The sequence below is a fragment of the Phyllobates terribilis genome, unplaced genomic scaffold (assembly GCF_046119375.1).
Source record: "Phyllobates terribilis strain yellow unplaced genomic scaffold, ASM4611937v1 Scaffold_2__4_contigs__length_985480577, whole genome shotgun sequence".
NCBI classification, from domain to species: domain Eukaryota; kingdom Metazoa; phylum Chordata; class Amphibia; order Anura; family Dendrobatidae; genus Phyllobates; species Phyllobates terribilis.
This window is the reverse complement of record NW_027362762.1, coordinates 367758008-367784135: the sequence shown is the minus strand read 5'-3', so window position 1 is coordinate 367784135 and position 26128 is coordinate 367758008. Positions and strand designations below refer to the sequence as shown.

Genomic DNA, 26128 nt, shown 5'->3' with positions numbered 1-26128 from the left:
AAGTGTGCTTTTGCTGTTCCACGGTAAAAAATCTCCATTATCCTGCTTCTTGCATTTTTTGCTGTAAAAAAAAAAAAAAAATAGTGTCTCCCAGATTTTTCAGACACAAATATATCTGTTGAAAATAGTCTGGTGTAGGCCCGAGAAATACAAGTGTGGTTTTGCAGTTCCACGGTAAAAACCTCTGTATTATCCACTTTTTGGCCATTTGTATCTAAAAAAAACAGTTTGAGTGTGTCGCTCACTGTTCAGCCGCAATATATATATATTTTAAAAAGCCTGGTATACACCAGTAAATTATTACTGTGGTTTTGATGTTCCACGGTAAAACATCTCTATTATCCTGTTTTTGGCATTTTTTGCTGTATAAAAATAATAATAGTGTCTCCCTGATTTTTCAGACACAAATATATCTGTTGAAAATAGTCTGGTGTAGGCCAGAGAGACAGAAGTGTGCTTTTGCTGTTCCACGGTAAAAAATCTCTATTATCCTGCTTTTTGCATTTTTTGCTGTAAAAAAAAAAAAATAGTGTCTCCGTGATTTTTCAGACACAAATATATCTGTTGAAAATAGTCTGGTGTAGGCCCGAGAAATACAAGTGTGGTTTTGCAGTTCCACGGTACAAACCTCTGTATTATCCACTTTTGGGCCATTTGTATCTAAAAAAAACAGTTTGAGTGTGTCGCTCACTGTTCAGCCGCAAATATATATATATTTTAAAAAGCCTGGTATACACCAGTAAATTATTACTGTGGTTTTGATGTTCCACGGTAAAACATCTCTATTATCCTGTTTTTGGCATTTTTTGCTGTATAAAAATAATAATAGTGTCTCCCTGATTTTTCAGACACAAATATATCTGTTGAAAATAGTCTGGTGTAGGCCAGAGAGACAGAAGTGTGCTTTTGCTGTTCCACGGTAAAAAATCTCTATTATCCTGCTTTTTGCATTTTTTGCTGTAAAAAAAAAAAAATAGTGTCTCCCAGATTTTTCAGACACAAATATATCTGTTGAAAATAGTCTGGTGTAGGCCCGAGAAATACAAGTGTGGTTTTGCAGTTCCACGGTACAAACCTCTGTATTATCCACTTTTGGGCCATTTGTATCTAAAAAAAACAGTTTGAGTGTGTCGCTCACTGTTCAGCCGCAAATATATATATATTTTAAAAAGCCTGGTATACACCAGTAAATTCTAACTGTGGTTTTGCTGTTCCACGGTAAAAAATCTCTATTATTCAGGTTTTGGTAGTTTTTTCCGTAAAGAAAAACAGTAGTGTCTCCTGACTGTTGTGACACAAAAATATATCTGTTGAAAATAGTCTTGTGTAGGCCCTACATCCCAGTGTGGTTTCGCAGTTCCACCGGTCAAATCGCTGTACTATCCAGTTTTGGGCCTTTGGTATCTAAAAAAAAAGCAGTTTGAGTGTGTCGCTCACTGTTCAGCCGCAAATATCTCTATTTAAAAAAGTGTGGTATACCCCAGTAAACAATAACTGTGGTTTTCCTCTTCCACGGTTCTAATCTACTCTTTATTACCCTTTTTCCATTGACAGTGGAAGTGTAAGCTATTTTACTTCATTTACAATTGGCAAGGCGCGTGGCAAGGGACGTGGAAGTGGACGTTCTGGTGATGGTTCGTGCAGAGGACGGGGCCGTGGCCAAGGTGAAATTGTGCCACAACCAGCAGCCACATCTTCTCGCTCCCACTTCTTGACCGAATTACTAGGGAAGCACAAAACAACACCAGTATTGAGAACTGATCAGTGTGAACAGGTTATTAATTGGATAGCAGACAATACTTCCAGTTACCTGGGCACCACCACCTCCGGTCTGTCTTCCACACGGTCAACTCTTAGTAGCCGTGAGTCTCGACCGCATACTCCTCCTCACCCTGATGCTCCTTCCTCCCACCATGCCGAGTGTCGTCAGACAGCAAGTGATCCCACACTTGGACACTCTGAAGAGCTGTTCACTGGTCCATTTCCATATTTGGGCCCCTCGCCTGATACGCTTGAAGTGGTGGAAGAGGAGATCCCATGTTGCGATGCCCAAATATTTGAACAGCCACGGCCACAGGAAGTCGACGTTGGCAATCTGTCACAAGAGGTGGACGATGACGAGACACAATTGCCAGGAAGTGAGGAGGAGGATCGTGGTGCGCAAGTGGAAGAGGAGGAGGTGGTGGATGATCTAGTAACTGACCCAACGTGGAAGGAGGACATGCAGAGTGAGGCCAGCAGCACACAGGGGGAGGGAGGCAGAGTACCCCAACAGGCAGGAAGAAGCAGTGTGGTGGCCGCAGACAGAAGGCAGGCAACCTTTCCCAGTAACACCAACACGAGGGACGTTGCCAGTACAAGCGGTAGGTCTTCCAGAGTCTGGAATTTTTTTAAAGACTCTGCTGATAACCCCAAAAAGGCCATATGTTCCACCTGCCATGCCAGCATCAGCAGGGGTGACAAAACTACCAGCCTGACCACCACCAGCATGATCAGGCACATGGCAGCAAAGCACCCGACTTTGTGGGGCGAAACCCAGGGTCCACGACAAGTGTCAGCGGGTGTCACCACTGCTTCTTCCACTGTTGTGCGTGCAATAGAACCCCCTGTTGTGTGTGCAAAGCAATCCAATGTCCATACTGCATGTAAAGATGCCCCCTCCTCTCAGTCTTCACTTGTTATGGCAGTTTCTCAAGAAACAGCATCAACGTCCACGTCCACGTCCCACCGCAGCATTCAATTGTCCATATCCCAGACCTTTGAATGAAAGCGGAATTTCGCAGCTAACGCCCCACAGGCCACAGTCCTAAATTCGCACATTTCACGACTGCTTGCATTGGAAATGCTGCCTTTTAGGCTGGTGGAGATGGAATCCTTCCGCAATCTTATGGCGTTGGCCGTCCCTCGGTACTCGGTCCCCAGCCGACACTATTTTGCCCGGTGTGCCATCCCCGCACTACACAAGCACGTGTCCCAAAGCATCTGCTGTGCCCTCAACAACGCAGTTACTGGGAGAGTCCACCTGACAACGGACACGTGGACAAGTGCTTGTGGCCAGGGACGGTACATCTCTCTTACGGCACACTGGGTAAACATAGTGGAAGCCGGGACCCAGTCGGACCTTGGGAAGGAACACATCCTCCCCACACCGAGGATTGCGGGCCCTATGTCAGTCAGAGTTGCCCCCACGTGTACAGCTCCTGCGCATCCTCCTCCTCCTCCTCCTCCTCATGTTCAGCCTCCATCTCAGATATCACCACATCAGTTACAAGCTGGAAGCATCGCAGTACTGCCTCCACCAAGCGGCAACAGGCTGTGCTGAAACTCATAAGCTTAGGTGATAAACCTCACACTGCTTGTGAGTTGTGGACAGCTGTGAAAGAGCAGGCAGATCTGTGGCTGAGACCGCTGAACCTACATCCCGGCAAGGTCGTGTGTGACAATGGCCGTAACCTGGTGGCGGCTCTGAGGCGAGGTGAGATCACACACGTACCATGCCTGGCCCATGTGCTTAACCTCGTGGTTCAGCGGTTTCTTAAATCGTACCCCGAGTTGCCAGATCTGCTCGTGAAAGTACGCCGCCTGTCAGCTCATTTTCGCAAGTCGGCTACAGCTTCCGCCGCCCTTGGTGTATTGCAGCAGCGTTTGCAGCTTCCGGCACACCGACTGGTGTGTGATGTCCCCACACGTTGGAACTCTACCCTCCACATGTTGCAAAGGATTTGTGAGCAGAAGAGAACAGTTGTGGAGTACCAGCTGCAACAAGGCCGTCGATATTCAGGTCAGACTCCTCACATAAGACCTAGGAGTGGACCTGGATGTCTGACATATGTACCATCCTGACAAACTTTGAGGAGGCCACCAAGATGGTGAGTGGCGATGATGCCATCATTAGTGTCAGCATCCCACTTGTCTGTCTTTTGCAACGCTCTCTGCAGAGAATTAAAGAGGAGGCATTGCAGCCAGAGTATGATGAGATGGATCAAGAAGCCGCAGCGGGCGATTACACACAGTCCAGCCTCATCTCATCCCAACGTGCATTGGGGGACAATGAGGGAGAGGAGGAGGAGGAGGAGGAAGAACAGGAGCTGCTATCATACGTTGTAGACGGTAGTACCTGTACAAGTGTCATACCGTCGGTTCAGCGTGGGTGGCCTGAGGACATGGGGGAGGAGGAAGAGAAGGAGGAGAGCATGGTCAGTCGTCATCTTGGTGAGGACACGGAAATCTTGCCCGTTACCAGTCTGGCACGCATGGCTGACTTTATGTTACGCTGCCTTAACCGTGACCCTCGCGTTGTCAAAATTTTGGGTGACAGTCATTACTGGTTGGTGACACTTGTAGACCCCCGCTACAAGGAGAACTTTCACTCTCTTATTCCTGAGGTGGAGAGGTCTACAAAAATGGGGCAATACCAGAAGGCCCTTGCTGCAGAACTCTTAAAAAAATTCCCATCTGAACACGCTAGCGGCAGAGGTCACAGTTCGTTGCCCAACCAAGGCGTACAGGCGAGAGAGATGCAACTCCAATCCAGCAGAGGCAGGGGAACACTGTCAACGTTCTGGGACAGTTTTCTGACACCCGCCCAGCTTACAGGCCCTGAGGCGCGGGGTACTCTCACAAGGAGTGGAAAGTTTCAAAAGATGGTGAGGGAGTACCTTGCCGATCGTACCAGTGTCCTCCGTGATTCCTCTGTGCCTTTTAATTATTGGGTATCCAAGCTGGACACTTGGAATGAACTCGCTCTGTACGCCTTGGAGGTCCTGGCCTGACCTGCCGCTAGCGTGTTATCGGAGCGTGTTTTTAGTGCCGCTGGGGTAATTATAACTGATAAGCGCACTCGCCTGTCAACTGACAATGCTGACAAGCTGACCCTTATCAAAATGAACAAGGGCTGGATTGGGCCAGACTTCTCATCACCACCAAATGACCGCAGAGTAACATAAAGTCAAATCCACTGTGTTATTTCGGGAGGTGTATTCACATGCACCGCTTCACATCCACACATGGGTATACGCTTCCTCGTTTCGGCTGTTTAATCTTCTTCTCCTTATCCTCAGCCTCCACCACCTCTATACCACCAGGGTGCCAGCATTGCAAGTTTTTCCGTCCTAATTTTTGGCAGCTTTTGCTGGGAAAGCATAGGCAAATACCATGGGACACCCACTCCCCAATAATGGGACTTATGTTTGTAATATGCTGTACTGCATGGCTCTTGTAAGGGGCATTGCAAGTTGCTCCGTCCTAATTTTTGGCAGCTTTTGCTGGGAAAGCATAAGCAAATACTATGGGAGACCCACTCCCCAATAATGGGACTTATGTTTGTAATATGCTGTACTGCATGGCTCTTGTAAGGGGCATTGCAAGTTGCTCCGTCCTAATTTTTGGCAGCTTTTGCTGGGAAAGCATAAGCAAATACTATGGGAGACCCACTCCCCAATAATGGGACTTATGTTTGTAATAAGCTGTACTGCATGTGATGCGCCCCCTGGGCCGTGTGTACACGTGTGTGGGATACCCGGTGCCACGTCTCTGGGGTCTGTAGTCTCCGTGGCGGTGAAACGGTCCCGTGGCTCAGGCTGGTCAAACCAGTGGCAATCTTTCTTAGGTTTTGAGGTTAATTGTCCGACTGCGCCACCCGTGGATTGCGGTCAGGGAGTACCACCGCTGCGAGGCAGACCGCTGAGGCTGGTGTTGTGTGCGCAGCATAAAATGGGATAACTCCCCTCGGGAGGAGTATAGCCTCAGGGCAGTGAGTGTGGATGATGGGGGTGATGGTGCACGAGCTTAGCAGGAATGACTCAGAGTCTTTGCAGTGCAGTTCAGGGTCTTTACTGATGATTATAAGGTAGACCCTCCCGGGAGTACAGGCTAACATAAGAGGCCTGGTCAGTCTGTGAGCAAGCAGGAGTTCCCCTGGCCAGGTGGAGTTGTAGGCCTCCCCGTCTGTCTGCACTCTTCCTGGCTACCTTGCTGTAAGCGGGTAGAAGTAGCCCACGTCCCTGAGTGTACCGTGTATTGCTCACCCGTATAGCTGGTGACTTGGGGCCTTCTGTTAGCCTCTGCTCCACGACGGCGGTGCTGGTCCCTTTCTTGTGACTGAGCCTCCGGGCTTCTATGGCCAGAGGACCTGAAATCCCCTGCCGGCTGGTTTCTGCTGCTGGATATATAAGTCCTCACAGCTTCGGACTCCTGTGTCCGGTTCCTATTGTCTTCTGCCAGGGCGAGCTCTGCTCAGCTTCCAGCCCCTGGTCTTTAGCTCCTAGCTCCTACAGAGCTCCTTGCTGTTACTTTCCCTTGCTCTCACTCTGACTTTGACTGTTCTCTGACTCACTCAACCCTGCCCCAGATCCAGTTTATAAGGGCAGAATTCTCCCCTCCCAGGACTGGGGCAGGAGGATGTTGCATGTTTAAGGGATCCTGACCAGGAAACCTCCCACTTGCTCTCCGACGTAATATCTCTATTACTGTGGTGACCAGAACCCTGGGGTGCCACACATGGCTCTTGAAAGGGGCATTGCAGTTCCTCATAATTTTTGGAATGCCTTCCATTCACTGCTTAGGCCAACAGTGCACGGGAGACCCAGTTGCTATAAATCGAGCGTGTTTTTAGTGCCACTGGGGGAATTATAACTGATAAGCGCACTCGCCTGTCAACTGACAATGCTGACAAGCTGACCCTTATCAAAATGAACAAGGGCTGGATTGGGCCAGACTTCTCATCACCACCAAATGACAGCAGAGTAACATAAAGTCAAATCCACTGTGTTATTTCGGGAGGTGTAATCCCATGCATCGCTTCACACCCACACATGGGTATACGCTTCCTCATTTCGGCTGTTTTTTGCTCTTCTCCTTATCCTCGACCACTATACCACTAGGGTGACCGTGGTCCATGTTGCCAGTATTGCAAGTTCCTCTGTCCTAATTTTTGGCAGCTTTTGCTTGGAAGGCATAGGCAAAGACTATGGGAGACCCACTCCCCAATAATGGGAATAATGTTTTTAATATGCTGTACTGCATGGCTCTTGTAAGGGACATTGCAAGTTCCCCCTTCCTAATTTTTGGCAAGTTTTGCTTGGAAGGCATAGGCAAAGACTATGGGAGACCCACTCCCCAATAATGGTAATAATGTTTTTAATATGCTGTACTGCATGGCTCTTGTAAGGGGCATTAAAATCGTCTTGTTAAGCTACTGTGACCTTCACGTCTCTTCCAAGGGTCGTTAATATTGTCTTTTTATTCCACTGCGACCTCCACCACTGTTCCAAGGGGCATTAAAAGCGTCTTGTTAAGCTACTGTGACCTCCATTTCTCTTCCACAGGGCGTTGATATTGTCTTTTTATTCCACTGTAACCTCCACCACTCTTCCAAGGGGCATTGATATTGTCTTTTTATTCCACTGCGACCTCCACCACTCTTCCAAGGGGCATTAAAATTGTCTTGTTAAGCTACTGTGACCTCCACGTCTCTTCCACGGGGCATTGGTATTGTCTTTTTATTCCACTGTAACCTCCACCACTCTTCCAAGGGGCATTAAAACTGTCTTGTTAAACCACTCTGAATTCCATGTCTCTTCCAAGGGGTATTAAAACCATCTTGTTAAGCTACTGTGACCTCCACATCTCTTCCAAGGGGCATTAAAACTGTCTTGTTAAACCACTCTGAACTCCACGTCTCTTCTAAGGGGCATTAAAACCGTCTTGTTAAACCACTCTGAACTCCACAGCTCTTCCAAGGGGCATTGACATGTTGTTTTTAATTACCTCTAACCTCCACGACTCTTGCAACGGGCATTGCATTTCCTCCTAATTTTTGTCAGCTTTTGCTTTTCAATGCATAGGCGAACACTAAGGGAGACCCACTCCCCAATAATGGGTAGAAGGTTTTTACTACGCTGTAATCCACGTCTGTTTCAAGGGGCATTGCAGTGCCTAATAATTTTTGGAAAGCCTTCCATTCCCTGCTTAGGCCAACAGTGTACAGGAGACCCAGTTGTTATAAATGGAAAAAAGGTTTAGTTAAGGCCCTCTGACCTCCATGTCACTTCCAAGGGGCATTGGAGTGCCTCGAAATTTTTGGAAGGCATTGCATTCACTGTATGCCTTATAACTGTGTAGCTGCACCACTCCTTTTGGTACAGAAACATATCCTACAAGACATGTGTGGTTGGTTGGCCTGATATTGATGTGAATGGTCCCTGTTCCTCCTGCTCTTTCTCCTTTGCCACCACCTCATCCATCATTCATCACCTGAAGCTTTGTTTTAACGGGAGTCATAGAACTGGGATAGTAGCAGGAAAACATCCAGCAATCCTCGAAGGAGGTAGAATATGCGCCAAAACGCTGACCACCTCAGGCCTAGCTGCTACTACATACATGCGCTTGCATTCCAAGGAACAGAAAGCTAAGGAGGTGGATGGCCTCATGATCATGAATAATTTACTTGTTGTGTAGGAGGCTGACCACTGCTGCTGTCTACCTTCTGAACTTTGTGTTGAAGCCTGATTGACCCAGGACCCGCAATCCTCTATGTCTGGAGGACGTGTTGCATCCCAGTGTCCAACTGTGTCCTGGCTTCCACAATATTAACCCAGTGTGAAGGCGTCAGTGAGATGGACCATTCCTGGCCACATTCACTTGTCCACGTGTTTGTGGTTAGGCTGTCCTTCCCACTAAATGCACTGGGGAGGGCAAAGGTAATGTTTTGGTAAGCGCGCTTGTGTATAAGGCGCACCGGGACAAATAGGGGTGGCTGGGGACCGTTTATGGACACCCGGACACCCCCACGTGGCTGGGGACTGTGTGTGGGCACCCGGCCGCGGGGCGGCTGGGGACTGAGTATGAATACCAGGCTACCGACGCAGCCATGACGTGGTGGCCAGATTCCACCTCCACATGCCTAAAAGGCCCAATTTCAAGTGCAAGCAAGCTAGCAGTATGGTATTGCAGCCTGGGGGTGGGTGGGTGGCAGGCTGCATACTTGCGCTTGTATTGCAAGTTATGGGGGAGGTACAATTGAACACTGCCCTGGGACAAGGACTTGCACGGGGATAGTTGCAAGTCTGCATCTTCTGATGCGGCAAGGATCACTTCTGATGGGCACACTTTTAGGCAGTGATCTGGGTGTCAGAGATGCTTCCAGGGGTCTTCCCCATGCTATTCCCATGTCTTTTTAGCACTGTATGCATGTGTCACACAGCACATGGCCAGATAAGGTTGTAAAATGTTAAAATGACATTTCCCGGTGAATGCATTTGTCACGGTTGAAAGCAATACAAACGTGCAAAAACGCATAAAAAATGCTACTTGTGAACATAGCCCAAGGTGTGGAGGAGTATTTTTGTTTTTGGTTATTTACAGTTATATGAAAAAGTTTGGGCACCCCTATTAATCTTAAGCTTAATATTTTATAAAAATTGGTGTTTTTGCAACAGCTATTTCAATTTGATATATGTAATAACTGTTCGACACAGTAATGTTTCTGCCTTGAAATGAGGTTTATTGTACTAACAGAAAATGTGCAATCTGCATTCAAACAAAATTTGACAGGTGCATAAGTATGGGCACCCTTATCATTTTCTTGTTTTAAATACTCCTACCTACTTTTTACTGACTTACTAAAGCACTTTTTTTGGTTTTGTAACCTCATTGAGCTTTGAACTTCAGAGCCAGGTGTATGCAATCATGAGAAAAGCTACTTAAAGTGGCCACTTGCAAGTTGTTCTCCTGTTTGAATCTCCTCTGAAGAGTGGCATCATGGGCTCCTCAAAACAACTGTCAAATGATCTGAAAACAAAGATTATTCAACATAGTTGTTCAGGGAAAGGATACAAAAAGCTGTCTCAGAGATTTAACCTGTCAGTTTCCACTGTGAGGAACATAGTAAGGAAATGGAAGAACACAGGGACAGTTCTTGTTAAGGCCAGAAGTGGCAGGCCAAGAAAAACATCAGAAAGGCAGAGAAGAAGAATGGTGAGATCAGTGAAGGACAATCCTCAGACCACCTCCAGAGAGCTGCAGCATCAACTTGCTGCAGATGGTGTCACTGTGCATCGGTCAACTATACAACGCACTTTGCACAAGGAGAAGCTGTATGGGAGAGTGATGCAAAAGAAGCCGTTTCTGCAAGCACGCCACAAACAGAGTCGGCTGAGGTATGCAAAAGCACATTTGGAGAAGCCAATTTCTTTTTGGAAGAAGGTCCTGTGGACTGATGAAACCAAGATTGAGTTGTTTGGTCATACAAAAAGGCGTTATGCATGGCGGCAAAAAAACACAGCATTCCAAGAAAAACACTTGCTACCCACAATAAAATTTGTTGGAGGTTCCATCATGCTTTGGGGCAGTGTGGTCAATTCCGGCACCGGGAATCTTGTTAAAGTTGAGGGACGCATGGATTCCACTCAGTATCAGCAGATTCTTGACAATAATGTTCAAGAATCAGTGATAAAGTTGAAGTTACGCAGGAGATGGATCTTTCAGCAAGACAATGATCCAAAACACCGCTCCAAATCTACTCAGGCATTCATGCAGAGGAACAATTACAATGTTCTGGAATGGCCATCCCAGTCCCCAGACCTGAGTATAATTGAACATCTGTGGGATCATTTGAAGCTATCCATGCTCGGCGACCATCAAACTTAACTGAACTGGAATTGTTTTGTAAAGAGGAATGGTCAAAAATACCTTCATCCATACCCTGGAAAGGATGTTCCTTAACCCCTTTCTGACCTGGTCAGTAATAGTACGCACCAGGTCGGGAAGGCCGGTTCAGCGGGGGCTCCGGCGGTGAGCCCGCACTGAAGCGAGCACATGTCAGCTGATTATTGGAATCGCAATCCACCCGCGGCTGTTAACATGCTAAATCTCTGACAGTGGCATTTAACTCGCGCTTCCGGGAGTCCTAAGCCCCTCCCATCAGTGTCCCCGTCACGTGATCGCGGGTCACCAAAGGGTGGGCATGACAACTCAGGATCTGCAGCAGACGCCTGTGGTTGTCATGTCTCAATTGCTATGAGCGCCACCTAGTGGTCAGCGCTCATAGCAAGTGAGCATTTCTCCTGCATACAAGTGATCTGCTCATCGCTTGTATGCAGTAGAAGCAGTCAGACAACTGCTGCTTCTAGTCTCCTCTGGAGACTATAGAAGCAAGCAGAAAGTGTAAAAAAAAAGTTTTTAAAAAAATAAAAAATATATAAAAGTTTAAGTCACCCCCCTTTCGCCCCATTCAAAATAATATATATATATATATATGTAAAAAAAAAACACATACACATATTTGGTATCGCCGCCTTCAGAATCGCCCGATCTATTAATATAAAAGAAGAATTAAAACAAACAGTAAACGGCGTAACGAGAAAAAAATTTTAAACGCCAGAATTAAGTTTTTTTGGTCGCTACAACTTTGCAATAAAATGCAATAACGGGCGATCAAAACATTGGATCTACCCCAAAATGGTATCAATAAAAATGTCAGCCCGGCACGCAAAAAATAAGCCCTTACCTGACCCCAGATCCCAAAAAATGGAGAAGCTAAGGGTCTCGGAAAATGGCGTCATTTTTTTTTTTTTTTGTAGCAAGCTTTGGATTTTTTTTTCACCACTTAAATAAAAAAGAACCTATACATGTTTGGTGTCTATGAACTCGTGACGACCTGGAAAATAATGATGGCAGGTCAGTTTTAGCAATCTGTGAACGTGGTAAAAAAAGGACCCAAAAAACAACTGTGGAATTGCATTTTTTTTGCAGTTTTACTGCACCTGGAATTTTTTTCCCATTTTCCAGCACACGATATGGTAAAACCAGTGATGGTGTTTAAAAGTACAACTCGTCCCGCAAAAAATAAGCCCTCACATGGCCATATTGAACGAAAATTAAAAAAGTTCTGGCTCTGGGAAGAAGGGGAGCAAAAAAGGAAAACACAAAACCAGAAAGACCCATGGTCGTTAAGGGGTTAACATATTTCACAGGAAAGCACTTTCACTTTCGTTTTTGAATGTTTTATTGTGAGCCTGTAAAAGTGGCTTAATACCTCTGACCACGTTGTTGACAGCAGTGACCTGGGGGTCAGAAATGCTTCCAGGGGCGATCCCCATGCTGTCCCCATGTCATTTGAGCACTGTCACTATCATTTTGGGCACTTTTTAGGCTTTCTACAGACTGCCGGGGTAGCCGCCGCAAAAATGTTCGGGTCTCCCATAGACTAACATTGGGCTCGTTGCTCGGGTCGAGCACCCGAGTATCACAGTGAGCTCAGCCCGAGCTTCGAGCACCCGAGCATTTTAGTGCTCGCTCAACACTAGAGGGCACCAATGAACAAATAGAATGATGTTCCCCCTTGCTTGCATCCTGTTAACTGGTTATCAGTTGCGGGCAGAGCTCTGCTCTGGCTATGGGTGTTAGAGGCAGGTCCTGGCTGTTTGTTATAGCATTATCTGCTGGGCATTGGGCAGGTTCACCCCATGAGCCCTCTCCATACACCCATAATGTGCCATAAATATTAGACAGATGTTGGTACGAGGTTAATATTTCCTTACTGACTTACAGACTGTAGCAGGAAAAATGCCTCAAAAACATATTTTTACATAGACTTTTTATAAAGAAAAAATATTCTTACCCTTAATAAGGTACGTTGTGCAAAGTACTAAGAACCATGAGAGAGCATATATATATATATATATATATATATATCATCTGGGAACATGCTGCACACTATTGATGTTATGGCTGATGAATTCTACAATTTACATACCCATTATATTTATTTGCAACATGATATGTGATTTTAGTGATACCAATGACCTGGCTATGTTAAATATGTTTTTTTATGTAGCCTTCTTTTCATATGATATGCACAATAAAATTAAAATGTTTCATTTTTCCTTAAAAAAGCTCTTTTGTTTTTTTTTTATTAATTATTCAGAATGGCTAATGGTTACAGTCTTAAATATTAGAGAGGCTTTTTTACCTTATTGTTGGATTTCCTAGCTCTTAACTCTATTATTTACTAAGAGAGTTGTATACCAAACACTGGCTTCAATGGTTATCTGCAATTAATGCTATTTCATAACTGTGGATGACTGTGTTTGGCTACAAAGATCACATAAGGTTGATGGGGTGTCTTCACTGAGAAACAACTAGCGAAGACTTGTGGGACCACCCTTGGTGGCATCGGAATGGCAGAGATATAGATGAGTATAGGCTACTTTGTTAGGGTAAACAGTTTACAACAATTAATGGATACCTGAGGAACATGCAAATGTAGTATGTCTTTTTCTGGACATGATGATTTTTGATGGGTAATAGTGACTTAAATAAAAAATACTATATATCAGTATGACAGTATACAGTGAAGGAAATAATTATTTGATCCCTTGCTGTTTTTGCCCACTGACACAGACATGAACAGTCTATAATTTTAAGGGTAGGTTAATTTTAACATTGAGAGATAGAATTTCCAAAAAAAATTCAAGAAAATCACATTGTATAAATTAGATAAATTTATTTGCATTTTGCAGTGAGAAATAAGTATTTGATTCCTCTAGCAAACAACACTTAATACTTGGTGGCAAAACCCTTGTTGGCAAGCACAGCAGTCAGACGTTTTTTGTAGTTTATGATGAGGTTTACGCACATGTCAGGAAGAATTTTGGTCTACTCCTCTTTGCAGATCATCTCTAAATCATTAAAATTTTGAGGCTGTCGCTTGGCAACTCAGAGCTTCAACTCCCTCCATAAGTTTTAATGGGATTAAAGTCTGAAGACTGGCTAGGCCACTCCATGACCTTAATGTGCTTCTTTTTGAGCCACTCCTTTGTTGCCTTGGCTGTATGTTTTGGGTCATTATCTTGCTGGAAGACCCAGTCACAACCCATTTCTAATGTCCTGGTGGAGGGAAGGAGGTTGTCACTCAGGATTTTACAGTTCATGGCTCCATCCATTCTCCCATTGATGCTGTGAAGTAGTCCTGTGCCCTTAGCAGAGAAACAAACCCCAAAACATAATGTTTCCACTTACATGCTTTGCAGTGGGGTCGGTGCTCTTTGGGTCATAGGCAGCATTTCTCTTCCTCCAAACACGGCGAGTTAAGTTAATGCCAAAGAGCTCAATTTTTGTCTCATCTGACCACAGCACCTTCTCCCAATAACTCACAGAATCATCCAGGTGTTGATTGGCAAACTTCATACGGGCCTGCACATGTGCCCTCTTGAGCAGGGGGACCTTGCGGGCAATGCATGAATTTAAACCTTTAAGGCGTAATGTGTTACTAATGGTTTTCTTGGTGACTATGCCCCCAGCTGCCGGGATCATTAACAAGTTCCCCCCGTGTAGTTTTAGGCTGATCCCTCACCTTCCTCATGATCAAGGATACCCCACTAGGTGAGATTTTGCAAGGTGGTAATATTTTATTTCTTCCATTTTCTTACTATTGCACCAACAGTTGTCTCCTTCTCACCCAGCGTCATACTTATGGTTTTGTAGCCCATTCCAGCTTGGTGCAGGTCTATGATCTTGTCTCTGACATCCTTAGAAAGCTCTTTGGTCTTGCCCATGCTGTAGAGGTTAGAGTCTGACTGAATGAGTCTGTTGACAGGAGTCTTTTATACAGGTGACTATGTAAGACAGCAGTCTTTAATGCAGGTAACGAGTTGATTAGGAGTGTCTAACTGGTCTGTAGGACCAGAACTCATAATGGTTTGTAGGAGATCAAATACATATTTCTCACTGAGAAATGAAAACAAATTTATACAATGTGATTTTCTTGATTTTTTGATTGGATATTCTATCTCTCAATGTTAAAATTAACCTACCCTTTAAATTATAGACTGTTCATGTCTTTGTCAGTGGGCAAACTTACAAAAACAGCAAGGGATCAAATAATTATTTCCTTCACTGTATATAGTATAGTATAAAAAAAAACTCCTTTAAAATTTTAGGGGCCGACTCAAAGACTGGACCCACGCTGCAGTAGCCTTGCTGGAGTACATTTTGCCAAATTCATTAAGAGGAGCACGACACTAAATAAATTCATTGCATCTTCTTTAGGGAGTGGGACTCTATGTGCCTCACCAGAAATGCTACTGCGTAGTCTTTCTGGGGTAAAAGAGACAGAATTTTTCATGAATTTGATTGCCGTCGTAGCTACATGGCTATCTTGCCGTCGCTCTGCCTCAGCTCTGCAATTTTGAAAGAAGCTGATTCATACTAGCGTGAAAAAGCCAAAAGTCACAAAATTGTTGCGCAACTACCAATTTCTAAAAAAATTTTGCAACTTTTCAAAGCTTTTATGCCAGTTTTATGGTGTCAACACTTTGAAAAATCGGCCCCTATGAATTGTGCAACTTTTGAAAAAGGCATAATATTTAGCATGTCCATGCATTTGGGAAAAGTTGAATAAAATTATGTTATAGTGAGGTTACTGTACAGATTAATACAGCAGAATAAACTGAGAAACAATTGCAGTATCCTGGCAGTCATGAACAGACACCGACTGATGAAGGCCCCTATGCAAGAACAGTATATGGTCTCTTTGCAATCCAATATTTCATCATAATGCACACATTTATGTATCTGTGGCCAAAGCTGTTTGCTGCTTTGCAAGTAGAAGTAGGCCCTCATACATCTTTGGCCCTTGTGCTACTGTGCAAGTTGCACCATTAGAAAGTCCGGCTAGCAGCATCAAATAAGTTAGGGAAAAATGTTATTTCTTACAGTAATACTGTGAGAAGCTGCCCACTTACTAAAGACTATTCCATCACGGAGCTACATTTCTGTTAATATTATTAGTGCTGTGTTTTATTAACATTCTGCTTGCTCGTCAGTTTATGTACACTAGTTTTACTTGTAAAGTGTTCAGCTTCAAGAGTCAATGTTTCCATTCAGTGACAGTAAACAGAGGAAGACATGCTGGCTGGAACTTATGCATACATAAGGCCTGAAAACAGGTTGCCAAAGGTAGATGTAAATTCTGTTAATCTCATTAATATCTCAGGTGCCTTAAACCTTTGCTCAAACAGCAACTAGGCCTATTGTGTGAGTGTTGAATGTAAATCCGGCTGAGCTGTCACCACAGGGAGTCTGACATGCACCCAGGTGATGGGTTTCTCCTGAGAAAAATACCTCCACTAATACACACTTAGCTTTGGGGGGGAGGGTGAGAGCAGTTCTGCTCATTCAGGGGATCACAGTGAAGGAGAAAAGAAGACACATGTTCAGTGAGGAGATGTGTGGAAGGACATCAAAGGAATAGGATCGAGACTGAGGACCTGTGCTATGGATGGATCAATGGGATCAGGAGATTAGTACCCACTGGGCAGGATAAACATGCTACAGTTGGGAGATATGTTGTCGGGATTTATACTTTCTTAAAGGACTGTGCTACTGGATACCTGTGCTTCCATCGTTTTATCTTTCGCATGGAGAATGGTGGACTAAGACAATTGTATTTTGGACATTTACCTGGAATTGCTGTATTACTATGGATGAAAGGAATAAAATATTGTTAACCTGCCTAGGTGATTATTAAAACACACAAACTCAGATCTTCGCAAATAATTTGTCTAATAATATTGTGCTTTGTATCCAAAGTATGTGTAGTGCAATCTAGGGAAAATCATCATCATAAAATGATGTACATTTTTAAAATACAGAGAAAGTAACGAGATACTGTATAATGTTAGCCAAATATTCTGGAATTTAGAGGACAATAAATGTTGCATTCTAGAGGAGATTAAAATGTGGCAGTTTCTCATCTATCAGGATTGCAATTCTGAATAAGAAATGTATAGGTAAAAATTCAGCACTGCAATTTAGGTACAGGCTATGATGTATGCTATAAGTTTATGTAAATTGCTTTCATTTGTTGCACACAGAATCCCTGCACATTTTCATTACAAGACTATCCCTTGTCTGTTCTCGATGAAGAATTCTCAAGCCTTAAATTTAAAAAAAAAAATATATATATATATATATATATATATATATGTATGTGTGTGTGTAAAAGTGTAAAAAGCAGGATACACCCTCTTGCCTTCTTTGAATTTTTGAATTTTATGGTTTTATGTCTCGAGACAAAGTTAACAAAAAAATTCTGGTTGATATATGGTCTTAAAATTGAGTAAATACATGAATAACAACCCATGCCAAATGACACTGTGTCATTATTTATTTTACATTACTAGTTGATTTTAGTGTGCAAGAGAGGAAATATATGAAAATATATATCTGTGGAGTCAGTGGTGTAAGCTCATACTAACCTACAAACATAAAGTGAACATGTTAGTCATACCTCATAATGAACACTCTGAATAAAAAAACACAAAAACATTAGTGGAATTGCTGTTGTTTTTCTATGCCTCCCTAAAAAAATTCTTAATAAAACATTCTAAATATACTGTATTATATACCCCCAAATTGCTACCAATAAAAATACAGCTCATCTCACAAAAAAATCAAGTCCTTATATGGCTATGTAGACAGATAATAAACAAAACGTAAGGGTTAAGTTATGAAAGTGGAAAAAATCCAAGTATGGTGAACTAGTGAGAAAAATACAGTATTCTAATGTTTCTATTTTTTATTTATGATTGCATCACTGTGTTGTCTGTACATGTTAAATGACCATACTTTTCAGATTATAGAATACTCTCACTATAACATGCACCCTAGATTTAGAAAACAGAAAATATTAAAATATATATTTTATGCTAATTGCATAGGTTTTCTTTTTTACTTCAGTTATTATATAAAACATAATTTTAGTGGTTAAGTTTTCAAACTTTATTTATTTTTATTTTTTCAATTTCTTACTTTTTTCACTTTTTTTTGTCCCCCAATTTGCCTTATACAGTAATATTGCTTTACAATTAGCCCCATATAGTTATTCTGTCCCCCCTCCTCTAATGTTCTCAATTCTGTAATAATGTCCCCTATCCTGTAATAATGTCCCCTATCCTTGTCGCTAGCCTGTAATAATGTCCATAATTCTGTTAAAAAAAATAGCCCATCCTGCCCTGGCTCTGCCCCAGCTCTGCAATTTTGACGGAGTGGATTCCTGCTGGCGTAAAAATGCTAAAAGTCACAAGATTGTTGTGCAACTAACAGTTGCACAAAAATTTCACAACTTTTCGAAGCTTTTAGGTCAGTTTTATAGTGTCAATACTTGGATAAATTTACTATGATTGTGCCACTTTTCAGAATAAGCATAATATTTAGTATGTCCATGCATTTGGGAAGCGTTGAATAAAATAATGCTATAGTGACATTAATGTGCAGATTATTAATACAGCAAAATTAACTTAGTGATAATTACAGTATCCTAGCAGTCATGAACAGACACAGACTGATGAAGGCCCCTGTGCGAGAATAGCATAGGCACCCTTTGCAGTCCAATATTTCATCATAATGCTCTCATTAATAATGAGATTAATGAGATTAATATTTTTAATATTTTATGACTTTCAATTATGTTTTACTGTTTTTTGTCGCAACAGGAAACTTGAACCTGTGATTCTATGATCTCTTGTTTAATAAACTGTAATAAAACTGTATTACATTATATAGATAAATTATGGTCTCCTGTGAAGTTCAGCCTGTAGCTGTGCTTCACAGCAGTGACAACATAGCAGCAATGGTGTCCTTCAGCAGGCCACTATCCACCATGGCATCCCATCGACCCCCCACAATTGCATCAAAGAAAGCCAATGGATACCTGGAATGAAGTGCCCTTTGGAACCGAGTGCCAATGCTGATTTCAGATTAGCATCAGCATTCAAGGGGTTAACAGGAGCAATTGGAGCTTAGTTCTGATACCTGCTGATATAAGCAGATGCTAACATCTGCTGGAAATGGTTCCAGTTCAATCATGCTCAACTTATTCCGTACTTGTAAGGAGGACAGCAGGAAAAATTTTAACATGCGCATTTCACTTAAATTATTTATTTTTAGCATTTTTTTTCTGTATTATTTTTTATATAAAATGTGTAAATATGAAAAGTTACAATAGTAGAATAAAGCATACAGTAAAATACCTTTCATAAAATGTATTCTAAAAAGTATGCTTTTTTTAAGATTGCAAACTATTTCCTATCAGGGTTTAAAAATCACGAACATAAAATAGTATGATACATTGAAAAAGTTTAATGTCAAAATGAAATAACACAAGGGCTGCATGGTTAAAAAAATAATCACTTAAACTCAGTCCTTAGTCCATATAATGGATAGCTTTGTTATTACTCCATACTGTAGCTATTTGTGTCTGACAAGTTGTACTTTTTTGCTGAGTTTTTTTTTGTAAAAACATTACAGAAGTATTCTTTCTCAAATGCACCAGAAAGTAGAATGCATTTGGCCTGATTCATCAAAGCTTTAGCGCCAGAATTCTGGCATGAAGGCTTTGAAAAGTCACAAAATTTAGGGGTAACTCGTCTTCACAAAAATTTCTCCTAGCTCCACCAAGATGGGCAGAGCTGGAACGGGAAGGGGGCATGGCAACCGCTGCTCATCAAATTCATGAATGAATGAGTTGACTAGCGGCGGCATTTGCTAAGCCACAAATCTTACTACAGCAGGACCACACGGAGGTTCATGCCACTCGTTCGGCGTTCCTGATTCATGAAGATTTTTCTAGCATGCCGGTCTTGATGAATCAAGGCCCAGTGTTCTGAAGGGCAAGAAATATGGACCTAGGGTAACTTTACATCCCACCATGGTTTTTACATGTATAAAGTTAAACCTGGTACATACACTGTGATTCCAAAGTCTGTGGTTGTGAGTATACCAGTAAATTCCACTTGTGTCTGATTGTAATATAGTCATTTGTATTTATGTTCACACAGTTGTAATTGACAGAAAATAGCTTATACTTATATGTATTTTGCATATAATTTAGTAGGCTTAAGTGCATATTGTAGAAACTTACATGTATTTTGCATATAATTTAGTAGGCTTAAGTGCATATTGTAGCTGTGCACTTAACCTAAACATATGTTTGGAACTTCACCTGATTTATATATTAACAACCACACAATGTCCCATTTACCAGAGGGAGGCTAAATGTGTGTTTTTTGGCCTCTGTCTGTTCAGTACGTGTGTGCATAATGTTTGTCTTTGGCTATTCCCTATGCAGAGGACTACCAAAAAAGACATATTCCATTTGGTATATGTTTTCTACGATGAGTCCCTTTGTGGAAGGATGGATCCAGGGCTGGACTGGCCCAATAGAGAACTGAAGAATCCTCCGTTGGGCCCTGGCTTCTCCTTCAGGAGAGTTCATAGTGAAAACCTTGCAGCTGCTATGGGGCTCTTGAGTCGGGGAGAAAGGTGGGCTCTCAGAATCAAATCCTCTGGAGGGCCTAATGCTCTTCAGTCTTATACTGGATGGATCCATCATGACTGTGCTGGTAGATCTACAGCGACTAAGCATATGCACCTAAAGGTGGCCAAACAAGCAATGTGCTCTTATTCTTCAAAGGATAAAGTTTAACCTAATCCAAACATCCACCATTCAAAACAATCAATAAAAGTATTATCAAGACAAAGGTGTGTGATAAATTGGTTAAGGACAGGGAATATTTTTCGTACCTGTGACTGTGGATGAGTGCATTAAAAGCCAATCCATCAGACCAACTGCTGGTGAAATTGATAACGTTGACCTGTGGGTAATTGCGAGTTGATTGGCGGACCCAGCTTAGTAAGATCTTTTCAGTATTTGTCTGCTGCAAGTCAGCCATAATGCCTTTCATTACATCCTTCACCTGAATAAGATATACAACCATCAATGTTTGAAACTGTAAAGCAAGATAAACGGTTTATCTTAAAGCACAGCACTAGGAAATATATAAGTGGAATTTTCCTACACCAAATTGTTTTCTGCATCACCCAGATTATCATGATTCAAGGGGAAGTAATAAAATATAAAATAAGCTATCATATATTAAAATGGTAAGCTTAAAAAGATGCTTTAACCTGTTGTCACAAATAAAACTTACAGGAGTGCCCTATTACAGAATCCTGGAGGGAGAGAACCATAAGTTAAGTACTGCTGTCATTTGTACAATAATTTGAGGGAAAAATAGTTAGTGCTAGAAAATATCTTATTCTTGGGGGAAAAAAAAGAAAATTAAATTATATAGTAAACTGGTTATTCACATACTTTGCAACATGCCAGAAAATTACTGAAGGGTACCTAAGGTCTCTTCTAAGGCTCCTTTTATTGGAAAGCTTATCACTTGTTGTAATGTCTTATATTTACAATTTAACCTAAAACCATGTATACCAGTACATATCACAGTCTAGGGACAAAATATTCATATTACTACGAATATGCAGTAAAGATAATAAATAATAATAAATTCTAACTACAAATGTGTTCCAATAAAATGTTATTTTAGGGGGAATGGAAGGAGTAAGAACAAAATGGCGCAATATGGTGCTGTCCATAGAAAACAGAATGAAATCCACGAAATGTATTAAAGATCATTTAAAACTACAGTAAAAGACAGCGGTTAAAATTCAAAGAGGGAGGATGTGAACTAACACGTTTTCAATCCATCACTTGGATCTTCTTCAGGTTCATACTAGGATGTCTTAAGTTCCCAGGATACATACAGTTCTTTTACATGAAAATCAAGTCAACATGTCTTTTTTCTCTAATCTCTAATCAAAATTACCCATAGAAATCTATGATTCAGAGAAAATTAGAGATGGCACATGGATGGCATTAGTGTGTAGTCTGTGTGCTGTCCGTTATTCTCATTGAAATGGATAGTAGTTGATTTTCAATTAATTTTTTCATATATGGAAATCACTGATGAAACACTGACTGTTAAAACTAACATATTGACTAAAAACTGAAGAAGCTCGGATGACTATTATACCACTATGTTTTTTTTTTATGCATGCATGAAAAATCACTGACGACTGAGTGAGTCCTAAGGCTAAGTTCACATAGGAATATTTTCAGTCGGCATACAAACAGCATACTAGTGCACATGGGCTATTCTTTATACAGACCTCAGATCTGTGAGGAAAAAATCATGGCATGACCAAGTCTAGTGAGATTTAAGTTGTGTCCTTAATTTGCAATTGAGGCTGGTTGGAGAAGTTCACTGTTTATGTGAATTCAGCTCAACACTGACAGGGTGGAGTAGGCCCCTTTTTCTTTGAAAAAATAAATAAAAAGATAATATAAATATATATTGTGAGGCAGTGACGGGAATCACCTGGCATAGATTTTTATTCTTGGAGTGGACTACAGGAATGGCAGTGGGGCGGTCCATTTCCTCCAGCCCGGGTCTTACAGGTGGCTCATTGCTTTTAAACAGGAATCTGTGGCCAAGGTTTGGGTGGTTCAGTGTTTTCTCTACAAGTTGCAGAGCAGGTGGCTCTGCAACACAGGCCTGTGTGAAGCTGAACACAGAGCCAAGGGAAGCAAAACTCCTGGCACACCTCAGCGCAACCCGGCTGTGCCGTCGCCCTCGATAATGGGTTGGAAAAGGACTGTGTTACGACCCGGGTGCGATCCGGAGGATACCGTTTACCTTTACTTTGTGAGTTCTTGCTGAAAAAAAGCCTTTAAGTTGGACTTTCCTTGGGTCACTGCCTCATTACTGCACAGTGTGAACACCGCCGCACTACAATATATACCGTATTTTTCAGACTATAAGATGCACCTTTTTCCTCCAAAATTTTTTCTTATAGACCAAATGTTGAGGGGGGGGGTGCAGTGGCGTACTGCCAATGGCTGCAGGCCACGCCACTGCTATGGGGCCCGTGACCGGAAGGGGGCCCATGAGCCGGGAGGGCCCCAAAAAGCGTGGTAACCAGGAGGATAGGTGAGTATTGGGGAGGAGAGAGGTTGCGGCGGCAGAGGAGCGGTGCACATACAGTAGCCGCTACTGCAGCTAACGCATGTTCCCGCTACTAAAGGGACATGAATATTCCCTCTTCTCCACTCCCATGGGCATAGTCCCGGCATGGAGAAGCGTGAATGTGCCGGCAACAGCAGCTCACCTCGGCTTCTGAGAGCACGCATTGCTCAGATGCCGATATGAACTGCAACAGACATGACTCTTCGCTGGAGCAGAGGTGAGTAAGGAAGGTGACTATAAGTGTTTATTATTTTATGTGTGCAGTGATTGGGGCCATACATAGTAGGATTGGGGAGGCCACACATACCAGGATTGGGGAGGCCACACATACCAGGATTGGGGGGGTTGGGGAGGCTACACATACCAGGATTGGGGGGCTGGGAAGGCCACACATACAAGGATTGGCGGATTGGGGAGGCCACACATACCCGGATTGGGGGACTGGGAAGGCCACACATACCGGGATTGGGGTGGCCACACATACTAGGATTGGGGGACTGGGAAGGCCACACATACCAGGATTGGGGGATTGGGGAGGTCACACATACTAGGATTGGGGGACTGGGAAGGTCACACATACCTGAATTGGGGGATTGGGGAGGCCACACATACCAGGATTGGAGGATTGGGGAGGTCACACATACCAGGGTTGGGGAGGCCACACATACCAGGATTGGGGGATTGGGGAGGCCACACATACCAGGATTGGGGAGGCCACACATACCAGGATTGGGGGATGAGGGGGTGCCACACATACCAGGATGGGAAAATTTACCTGCTGCATTTCTCACCCTAGGCTTAAACTCAAGTCAATACGTTTTCCCATTTTTTTGTGGTAAAATTAGGGGTCTCGGCTTATACTCGGGACGGCTTATTTAAAATATATGGCATTTTAAAATCAGTGAGTACGTGGTGCCCATAATGCTGCAGGACTGTGGGGTACATTATACTATATGGGGGCTGCATTTTACCCTAAGGGGTGTGTAATATACTGTATGGAGGACTATGGGGAGTGAATTATATTCTATGGAGGACCATGGGAAGATCATTATACTATATGGAGGATTATGGGGGGCGCATTATACTATATGGAGGATTATGGGGGGCGCTTTATACTATATGGAGGATTATCGGTGGTGTATTATACTCTATGGAAGGCTGTGGAGCCATTATAATATTTTGAGGGCTATGTGGGGGGCCATTATACTATATGAAAGCAATTATGCAGTGTGAAGGGTTTTGTGGGGGTCCATTATACTATTTGGAGGGCTCGTGCGGGCCATTACACTGTATGTAAGCACATTATAGTGTATGGAGAGCTTTGGGGGTCACAGTTGGGGGATCATACTGTGTTGGGGTCACCATACTTTGCCTTGGGAGTTGAGGTGGGGCACAGTAGGGTCATCATACTGTGCATGTGGAGGAAATTACCTTGGGGGTATCATACTGTGTTTGGGGTGCACTTTTGTTGGAATCACACTTTATGGGGCAATGAAAACGGAATCTAGGAGTTCAGCAGGGGGAAAATTATTGTGTAAAGGCTGGAAAGTTGTGAGATCTCCTCTTCTGTGACACAGACAAATATACAGTACAGACCAAAAGTTTGGACACACCTTCTCATTTAAAGATTTTTCTGTATTTTCATGACTATGAAAATTGTACATTCACACTGAAGGCATCAAAACTATGAATTAACACATGTGGAATTATATACTTAACAAAAAAGTGTGAAACAACTGAAAATATGTCTTATATTCTAGGTTTTTCAAAGTAGCCACCTTTTCCTTTGGTGACTGCTTTGCACACTCTTGGCCGTTTCTTGATGAGCTTCAAGAGGTAGTCACCGGAAATGGTCTTCCAACAATCTTGAAGGAGTTCCCAGAGATGCTTAGCACTTGTTGGCCCTTTTGCCTTCACTCTGCAGTCCAGCTCACCCCAAACCATCTCGATTGGGTTCAGGTCTGGTGACTGTCGAGGTCAGGTCATCTGGCGTAGCACCCCATCACTCTCCTTCTTGGTCAAATAGCCCTTACACTGCCTGGAGGTGTGTTTGGGGTCATTGTCCTGTTGAAAAATAAATGATGGTCCAACTAAAAGCAAACCAGATGGAATAGCATGCCGCTGCAAGATGCTGTGGTAGTCATGCTGGTTCAGTATGCCTTAAATTTTGAATAAATCCCCAACACTGTCACAAGCAAAGCACCCCCACACCATCACACCTCCTCCTCCATGCTTCACGGTGGGAACCAGGCATGTAGACTCCATCCGTTCACCTTTTCTGCGTCGCACAAAGACACGGTGGTTGGAACCAAAGATCTCAAATTTGTACATATCAGACCAAAGCACAGATTTCCACTGGTCTAATGTCCATTCCTTGTGTTCTTTAGCTCAAACAAGTCTCTTCTGCTTGTTGCCTGTCCTTAGCAGTGGTTTCCTAGCAGCTATTTTACTATGAAGGCCTGCTGCACAAAGTCTCCTCTTAACAGTTGTTGAAGAGATGTGTCTGCTGCTAGAACTCTGTGTGGCATTGACCTGGTCTCTAATCTATGCTGCTGTTAACCTGCGATTTCTGAGGCTGGTGACTCGGATAAACTTATCCTCAGAAGCAGAGGTGACTCTTGGTCTTCCTTTCCTGGGGCGGTCCTCATGTGAGCCAGTTCTTTGTAGCGCTTGATTGGTTTTGCAACTGCACTTCGGGACACATTCAAAGTTTGCCCAATTTTTCGGACTGACTAACCTTCATTTCTTAAAGTAATGATGGCCACTCATTTTTCTTTACTTAGCTGCTTTTTTCTTGCCATAATACAAATTCTAACATTCTAATCAGTAGGACTATCAGCTGTGTATCCACCAGACTTCTGCACAACATGACTGATGGTCCCAACCCCATTTATAAGGCAAGAAATCCCACTTATTAAACCTGACAGGGCACACCTGTGAAGTGAAAACCATTTCCGGTGACTACCTCTTGAATCTCATCAAGAGAATGCCAAGAGTGTGCAAAGCAGTCATCAAAGCAAAAGGTGGCTACTTTAAAGAACCTAGAATATAAGACATATTTTCAGTTGTTTCACACTTTTTTGTTAAGTATATAATTCCACATGTGTTAATTCATAGTTTTGATGCCTTCAGTGTGAATGTACAGTTTTCAAAGTCATGAAAATACAGAAAAATCTTTAAATGAGAAGGCGTGTCCAAACTTCTGGTCTGTACTGTATATATTTCTTTTTTTGGGGGGGGGGCAATTAGAACTTCTG

The 26128-nt window shown here is 42.8% G+C and overlaps 1 protein-coding gene across 11 annotated transcripts in view; it reads right to left on the bottom strand.

Moving 5' to 3' along the window:
- Positions 1-26128, bottom strand: part of DMD (dystrophin) — a 3940859-nt gene that overhangs the window by 2969473 nt on the left and 945258 nt on the right. For all 11 annotated transcript variants that reach the window (XM_073664716.1, XM_073664719.1, XM_073664714.1 and 8 more), the window contains exon 6: positions 20584-20756. In XM_073664716.1, the coding sequence (XP_073520817.1) occupies positions 20584-20756 (173 nt within the window). The remainder of the gene's footprint in view (positions 1-20583; positions 20757-26128) is intronic.